This window comes from Lasioglossum baleicum, chromosome 15, assembly GCF_051020765.1.
Source record: "Lasioglossum baleicum chromosome 15, iyLasBale1, whole genome shotgun sequence".
Classification (NCBI taxonomy): Eukaryota; Metazoa; Arthropoda; class Insecta; order Hymenoptera; family Halictidae; genus Lasioglossum; species Lasioglossum baleicum.
This window is the reverse complement of record NC_134943.1, coordinates 10,947,568-10,955,486: the sequence shown is the minus strand read 5'-3', so window position 1 is coordinate 10,955,486 and position 7,919 is coordinate 10,947,568. Positions and strand designations below refer to the sequence as shown.

General features: G+C 37.5%; 1 protein-coding gene across 2 annotated transcripts; it reads right to left on the bottom strand.

Moving 5' to 3' along the window:
- Positions 1-265: 265 nt before the first annotated feature.
- On the bottom strand, positions 266-6,240 carry Golgin104 (coiled-coil domain-containing protein 186). Of its 2 annotated transcripts, XM_076439522.1 has the most exons (11): positions 6,006-6,240; positions 5,734-5,872; positions 5,451-5,603; positions 3,816-5,319; positions 3,320-3,590; positions 2,850-3,253; positions 2,214-2,752; positions 1,875-2,140; positions 1,750-1,773; positions 1,210-1,359; positions 266-1,148 (listed from the first exon to the last, which is right to left on the bottom strand). In XM_076439522.1, exons 2-11 carry the CDS (start codon positions 5,834-5,836, stop codon positions 1,074-1,076), a joined length of 3,489 nt encoding a protein of 1,162 aa, XP_076295637.1. In that variant the 5' UTR covers positions 5,837-5,872; positions 6,006-6,240; the 3' UTR covers positions 266-1,073. The 2 variants fall into 2 exon arrangements, with proteins under 2 accessions (XP_076295637.1, XP_076295638.1); XM_076439523.1 differs by lacking the exon at positions 1,750-1,773 and having other exon boundaries at positions 5,734-6,238.
- Positions 6,241-7,919: the final 1,679 nt, after the last annotated feature.

Here is a 7,919-nt window from a genome sequence, read left to right as displayed (position 1 = left end):
CTTTTTCTATAATCAATTTTTTTCTTATATGTATACATGTAGAATAAATATGGGCCAAATTGTATCGTGCTCGGTGTAATTTTAATCAGAAAAGTAAAAAATAAAGAAGTTTCATTATTGTACTAGTATTGTCTTACTGATGTAAATAGTATCCCTTCAAGATCTCTGTCACAGCGCAGGAAAGAGGAAGGCTTAGATCGCGGGATTACCGTACCAATTTTGAAACCGCAGGTGAGTGACAACTTTTTAGAAGAACGAGAACGTCTTTTTATCTGCAATATTTTTATATATATATATATTAGCATAAAATTTTTGTTATCTTTACAATGGTTTACAATGTATAGAATATTTATAATACACACGTTCCGCCAGTGATACATTTCTGTTTCGATACTTATGCGTTCGAGTGTGTAGGTTGTATATACATGAGATACAATACCAACAGAATTTCAATTGCAAACGTCGTGTGTTGAAAATTTTGGAATGCTCCGACGGAATGGACCGTTCAAATAAATGTTGTTCGCAGTTTGTACTCAACTTCCTGAACAAAATCGATTCGACAAGTTACAACCGTCTCTGACTAGATAAGACGAATCTGTTTTCTTTTTTTTAAATGCTAAAATACAGTCTCCGCTCATTTACGTTCCAATTAAACAGCAACAATTAAACTTAAAACAAAATGAAGTTAAAAAAACATATGAAAAATCTTGAGATTTCTATTCGAAGAACATCGTCACGAAACGTATAAAATAATTGATAAAATGCCAAACTGTATCAATAAGTCACATAGAGTTAAGTAGAAGTTAGCTATAACCTAGACCCTCCTCACTTAAACAAATATATTCTCGTCCAATTTATAACGAAACAGATCTTCTTGAGGTAAGTGTTCAATGCTTAAAATATTTTTTTATATGTTCAATTTGCGACGTCGAAATTCGAAGTACTCGTGTACCGCAAAATTTCTTGGATAACGAAATCGCTTATCTCGACATTTTTAATACATATGCACGTGTTACTCGATCATTTGTACATAATAAGTACAAGTGTCTCATTATAAGTACAACCGTATACCTTTAATTAGTTATTTGTCTTTGTTGGTTTTGCATTGTTAGCCTAGCTATCTCTTGACTCAGCGTATCGATATTATCCTGAAAGAAGAGCATCGATTAACGCTATACTTCCGACATTCATTTTCTCATTTATGTTTACCTTTAGAGTCATATTCGTCAATAAAGTATCCTCCACAGTTGTTTGCAGTTTTTCGTTAATTTCCAACGACAGCTTCAGAGTCATCTTCTCGTCCGAAACTCGTTGGGTGAAGATTGAGGCCATTATTCCTCCGTATTTGGCTAATTCTGCCTGTGACACAACAAAATCGTTCAATGGATACGGTTGATTAATGTGCAACCACATTTAAAGCTAATGTAACTCATAACAATTAAGAGGGTAGCTCGTTTCCAGGATTGCAACATTCATTTCTCGATAATGCAAAGATGGGGGTGTTTTCAGGTGTCCCCACTATACCTTCCCCTCCTACTATTCCCCACGCTTCCGTTGCGGGCCGGTCACATGACGCGTTAGGAGATTGATCCTAGATCGATCTTTTATCTAGAGCTTTTGACTACTGTAAAAGCCCATTTTTGCATTATCGAGAAATGAGTTGCAATCCGAATGCAACTAGCGTCCATCCAATTGCAAATGGAAATGAGTCTACCCCCTTAACATACTCAATTTTACTGCTATACTTACTGCATTTCGTCTACTCTTGATATGCTTGTGTATATGAAGCAAAGTACGATGCAATTAGTGATATTGAACGCTACTAAACGCACGACGTGCTTAGACGCAGTATAAAACATGCATTGGATATTTACCTTATATCTATCTCGCTCGTTGCTACCCATGGCACCAGAATTTTCCCGTAAAATATAATACTGTATAATTTTCGACTTCTTCTGCACCTCCTCGGTCAAATATCGATTATGGTCCTCAAGGAATTCGATTCTCTCAGCCTTCTTAGCGATGGCTACTTGCAGCTCTACGATTCTCTCCATTAACGTGTGTGTACTAGGTTCAACGACCGGGACGTTTTGATCGCCATTCATACTGTTATCAGATAAGGCACCATTTAATGTATCTCCTGAAACAAACACCGTGTAAATAAAAAAAATATAGAACAGCAATATCTTTATACCGAATAAAATTCGAAGAACCTGTGTTCAATGAAATATTTGATCCAGCTCTGGACGCAGCCCCTAAGGAATTACAAGGCGACGACGATTGATAAGCTTCTAATTTCTTCCTACATTGTTGCAACTCTCTCGTCATTTCTTTCATAGTTAACTGCAGTTTTCTCTTCAATACAGCGTTCTCCCCTTGACTGTCTTCTAACTTCTGACCGAGACTCTGTGCCAGTTGCGTTTGCTCGGCCACGTGCATAGCTAAGAGTTTGCTTTCTTCGGTTCTTGTTTCCTGTTCCTTCGCTAGATTTATCTGGAGAATTTTAATCTCGTCCATCAAGTATCTAATGCGCTCGTGCAACGGTTCGTGCTCCTCTTCCAGGTTCTTCACTTTCGCTTTGATGGCTGTGAACTCCAACTGAAGGCATACATTTTTATCTGTCAACTTTTGCGTGAAGTCCAACATCTCGTTTTCCTTCTGACGACACGCGTACATATCCGCTTGCAGCTCTTCGTTGGCCAATCGCAGGTTCTCTATTTCTGCTTCGGCTGTATATAGACACTGCTCCTTGCTGCAGAACAAATCAAATATTAGGTTGATGTGTATAAAATGTCAATAATACATCAACTAACTTATAATTTTAATTTTTATAATGGCAATATACTCACTGCTGCAATTGCACCTTCATTGTTTCCAACTCGGACACTTTCCCATTCAACTCTATAACTTCCTTCTGACGTTGATCGGCTATGATCTTCAGGTTACTCAGATTGCTCTCGTAGTTCAAGCGATTCTTCTCGGCATCTTGGATTTTCAAACTGAACGTATTGTTCTCTTCGATTAGAACCTGCTGCCTATGCTTCAGGGTCTCCACCTCTTTCTGTAACTGAAGCCTCGACATTTCCTTATCCTCCGTAACGTGTCTTTCTAATATCAGACGCGCTTGTTGCTCCTTCAATTGTTGATCTAATGTGACAGCTTTGTTTTCCTCCGATTGCTGGAATTGCCGCATCGTTTCTTGCGTCTCTTTACGTATCAGATCACACTCTTCTTTCATTTCATTGATTCTGACCTAAAAAGATAGCGGTGTCAGTGACAGAAATTCTAACGAGATAACGCCGATTGCAAGCATGATTACCGTGGCTTTATCCAATTTTTGTTGAGTCTCCTTTTGTATATCCATTTCCGATTTAAGCTTGTTCTGAGTCCATTTTAATTTGATATCCCTCATGTTGACGTCCTCTTTTAATTTTTCAATTTCTTTCTGAAGATCGCTCACTTCGCGACACTTTCCATCCAAAATGTTACATATTCTCGTTCTTTCCCCTTGCATCTCGCGTAATTTATTCTGAAGCAGTTCCTGTTGTCTCGCGCTGTCTTTTGCTTTGCGTTCTGCGTGTTCTCTCGCCCTGTAAATGTTATACACGTTGTTGGAACTCAACGATGGCATAATGTCTTAAGTATAAGAGTTTTTCCCAAGGCGGAAACACTGTGTTGCTATTTAGAGCAACACCTTTACAACATTGTAAGTTTTACAACATTGTGTAGTTTATTAGAATAACGCATGCATGCAAAGAAATTTCCAACACACGTGTTCCCCGTTCAATGTAAAAATAAAAAGATTTGAATATTACCTTTGAGTGTCGATCAATTGCTTTTCGCTGACGGCATACTTCATCACCATGCTCTCCCTCTCTTTATTAGCAGCACCGTATTCTTTCTTCAGGGTCTCCCGAGTCTCCAACGAAGTATGCAGCTCGGACGTAAGTCTGTTTACCGTTTTCTCCAAAGTTTCGATTTGCAAAGCATAAATGTCTCCTTTGTTCGCTGCTTCCAACATCTGATTCCTCTCCTCTAGATACTCAACTTTCTCTTGCAATTTCAAGCACTTCGCTTTAAAATCCGCGTAATCTTTCAACATAGTAAAGTACGCCGGGTGTTTCATCAAACTCTGCGTGGAAGTTTCGGAATTAAAACTACTGCTCTCTTCTTGGTAATTCACGTTCTCTTCTATGCGAACCAGATTGCTATGTTCCATATTGTCTTCTTTGTTAACAGAATGTATTTCTAATTGCTCTTCGTTACTCAACGAACAGTTAGGTTGATCATGTTTCTCATCCCTTCTCTCAGCGCTAACGCTTTCGTTTCGATTCGTTATAAAATGATCTCGCGTTTCACAGTTCGCTTTCAATTCTTTCTCTACATTCTGAATATCCGTTGGCTTCTCTATCGTGTTCGACTTGCTATTATGTGTTGGTTCTGTCAACGGAGATTTCACACTACGAGATTCTCCTGTATATTTCTTTTCATTGTTACCGTTATCTACAGACTTCATCGCCGAATTGTACTTCACAGACAAATGCTGTGGCAACAGAGCTTTCTCCATTATGTTCGATGACTTCTCTGTAATAAAGTTTAAAAAGTTACGACTTTTGTTCAAGAACTGAGCATTCGATTGCATTAAGTTAATGGGATTGGTCGGCAGTGAAATTTTAACCAACTTGCTGTCGTCGACCAGAGTCGGTCGAACTATCAAATTGCCTTGTGACCTGTTACTCCTGATCTGTTGAGAAGTCTTTTGTCCATCTTTATTACAAAGTTTCTCATACTTTAAGTGTTTTGAAGTTTCTGGTTGATCGTTATTCTCCTTCGATTTCTCATATGTAACAGAGTTTTGAATTGTATCTATTTCCGAGGGGTTTGTTCGATCGGCGTTCGAACACGGTTTAATATTATACAGTGTCTCTTCTTCATTGTCTGATATGAATTTGAATTCCTTGCGATCACTCGGACCGACTGATTTCGGAGTATCATCTAAAACTATATCTGAAGGTGAATACGAAAATGAATTAGATAGATCGATACTGCTGTAAGAAGACGTTTTCGATAGACACTTCTCTTGGGAATCGCCTGTGTCTCTAGGTAATACTTTGCACTCTAAAAGCTTATTCTCTGATAAATTACTTAAGGAAGTAGAACTTGTAATTGTCGAGTTAATACTGTTCTCTTCTATCGAAGAATGGTATTCTTTCTGATTATTGTTGTTCGATAGAATTGAGCTTATTTCATTTCGAGCGAATGCCTCCTGCATCAGCTCCTCTTTTATTACGATGTCTTGTCCATTCTGGGATTCGCCGACTGCAAATATCAATGAAAAAGATGATAAAATTAGATTCCAACTGGAAACTAACCAAGTACTACAATTTTGACAATCCTTTCAATTTATTTCGAGAAAATTCGTGTATATGGTTGATGTATTTGATTTGTACCTTTCAAAACTGGAACATTTTCATCTATCGAAGAATGGTGCTCTTTCTGATCATTGTTGTTCAATAAAATTGAGCCTATTTCATTTCGAGCGAATGCCTGCTCATTTGGCTCCTCTTTTATCACGATGTCCTGTACATTCTGGGATCCGCTGACTGAAAAGATCAATGAAAAAGATGATAAAATTAGGTTCCGACTGGAAATGAACAAGTACTATAACTTTGACAACCGTTTTGGTTTATTTTGTGGAAATTCGTGTATACAGTTGATGTATTCGATTCTTACCTTTTAAAACTGGAACATTCGGATTCATGTTGAAATCAGTTTGATCGTGATTTTCTGACGAGACTTCGTCCTCGCAGAACGATTCCGACTTCTCTTCATCCATTTCATGAAATTCCAGTTCTTACGGACCAGTTTGAATCTATATTATGGTGTCATGTTGATCAGTGAAAGTCATTGATGTCGAAGTAGTCTGTCGACTTCAAACAAACTCGCGAGTACAATGTTAGGCGACATTCGCGAAAGAATGTATGAGGAAAATCAAGGTAAATAACCTAAAATTACGAAGACTTCAGCTGTCATTATTCGTTACTATTTCTAGCCATGATTACGCGTATTACTTCTTCCAAAAACATTGGGTGAGAATTCAGCTGATAAGTGCGATATATTTAGGTTGATATAGGTATTCACGTCAGAGATAGATCTTGCGTGGAGAACAACATGTGACATCGACAGAATGTAATGACGTAAATAGTACATGTAGTACATACAGACAGTACAGTACGACAGGCATGCACAATGCACAACCGGACGATTTGGGAGTTTGGGAGTTGGGAGCGGGAGCTCTTGACTCGGCTCGTGAGCCAGGTTGTAAATAATTTCTAACCGTAATAATTTTCAGTAAATTCTGCCAGAAATTAATTGGTTATCATTCATTCCCTAACACATTATTTAGATACATTTATTAATGAAAAATCAAGACTATTTATAAGATATTCATTACAACAGCAAATGATTCGTGCCGCTTTCCTCATAAGACACAATCCAAATTCCGGCACGAATTATTTGCTCTTCCTAAACGTCCGTACAGCGCCATTTAATGCAGCGGCAAAACGCTCAAACTGTTAGCCAAATCACATGAAATCAGTAGTCGGTAACGTTTGGCTAACAGTTTGAGCATTTTGCCGCTGCATGAAATGGCGCTGTACGGAGGTTTAGGAAGAGCAAATAATTCGTGCCGGAATTAACATTACGTCTTATGGGATAAGCGGCACGAATCATTTGCTGCTGTAATGAATATCCAATATTTTTCATTTTGCATGAATAAATTATCTTTATTGTACATGTGTGTGTGTACAGTTGTACATGTATATACTCGTCTCGGTGCATTTACTATTTTAACATCTAGATAAAGGAAATGGTGCTAGTGTTGAAGCACAGACGAGATATAGGATTTCATATCTCGTCTGTGATTGCAGTTTTCAGTGCTTTGACACGTGTTTGACACCTGACTTTTTCTGTGTTTTTCATTTTTTCAGAAATGCTAGTGCTGCACCAAGTCGATCGGAAAATAACCTGTTTGTCGTTACCATGGACTACAACCCAGTTGTCTACATTAGCAGAGACTAGAACCCATTGGCTTCTAGCACACAAACAAGATCAGTACAGACAAGGGAGCGCTTGTCAGCGCTTGTCGACATCGTTGGCAAAAGGAATTGTTAGAAATATTAATCAGTTTGAAATAATAAATTGATCAGTGTATGGTGTTCAATAAATTAATGCGTGCGAATGTTCACGGTTTAAAAGTCAGTCTGTACCTCTGAGTTCTATTACCTGCTTTCACTAAAAAATTAGATGGCAAGGTGGCCAAGGGAGTGCTTGTCAATATCGTTGGTGCCAGGTATTGTTATAAATATTGAACAGCCAGAAATAATATTATAAATTTATCAATAATTACTATCACTGTATTGTAGAAATGAAATTGTACGGCGAACTTTTTACATAAACAACACAAATCAATTGAGAATTGTAAATATAAGAAAACAAAAAGTAGTGGTAAATAGTGGTTTATAAAATATGTTTTCGGCGTAACAATATTAATCTCGGAAGCACGGTAAAATTTTGAATGTTTTTAGCCATCGTGAAATAAACGATGAGAGATATGTTGGTTATACATTGCGTCTATATTTGTATGTATAAACATATAAGTTATAAATACATATACGCGGTTCACATATTTATAACTTATACACAATATATACATATATATACTTATAATATTTATAACTTTATCCACAGTATAGTTGTACAACATACAGAGATTACAAAAAGAAAAGGAGTGTGTTTCATTTGGCTTCGTCGGCGCATCAGGAACAAAAGATTTCTGGCGCTCCCCTTAGTCGATCGTAAAGGAAGTAGAACGGAGGAAGTAAAGGGGAAACGTCTATACATATGTATATATTTATATA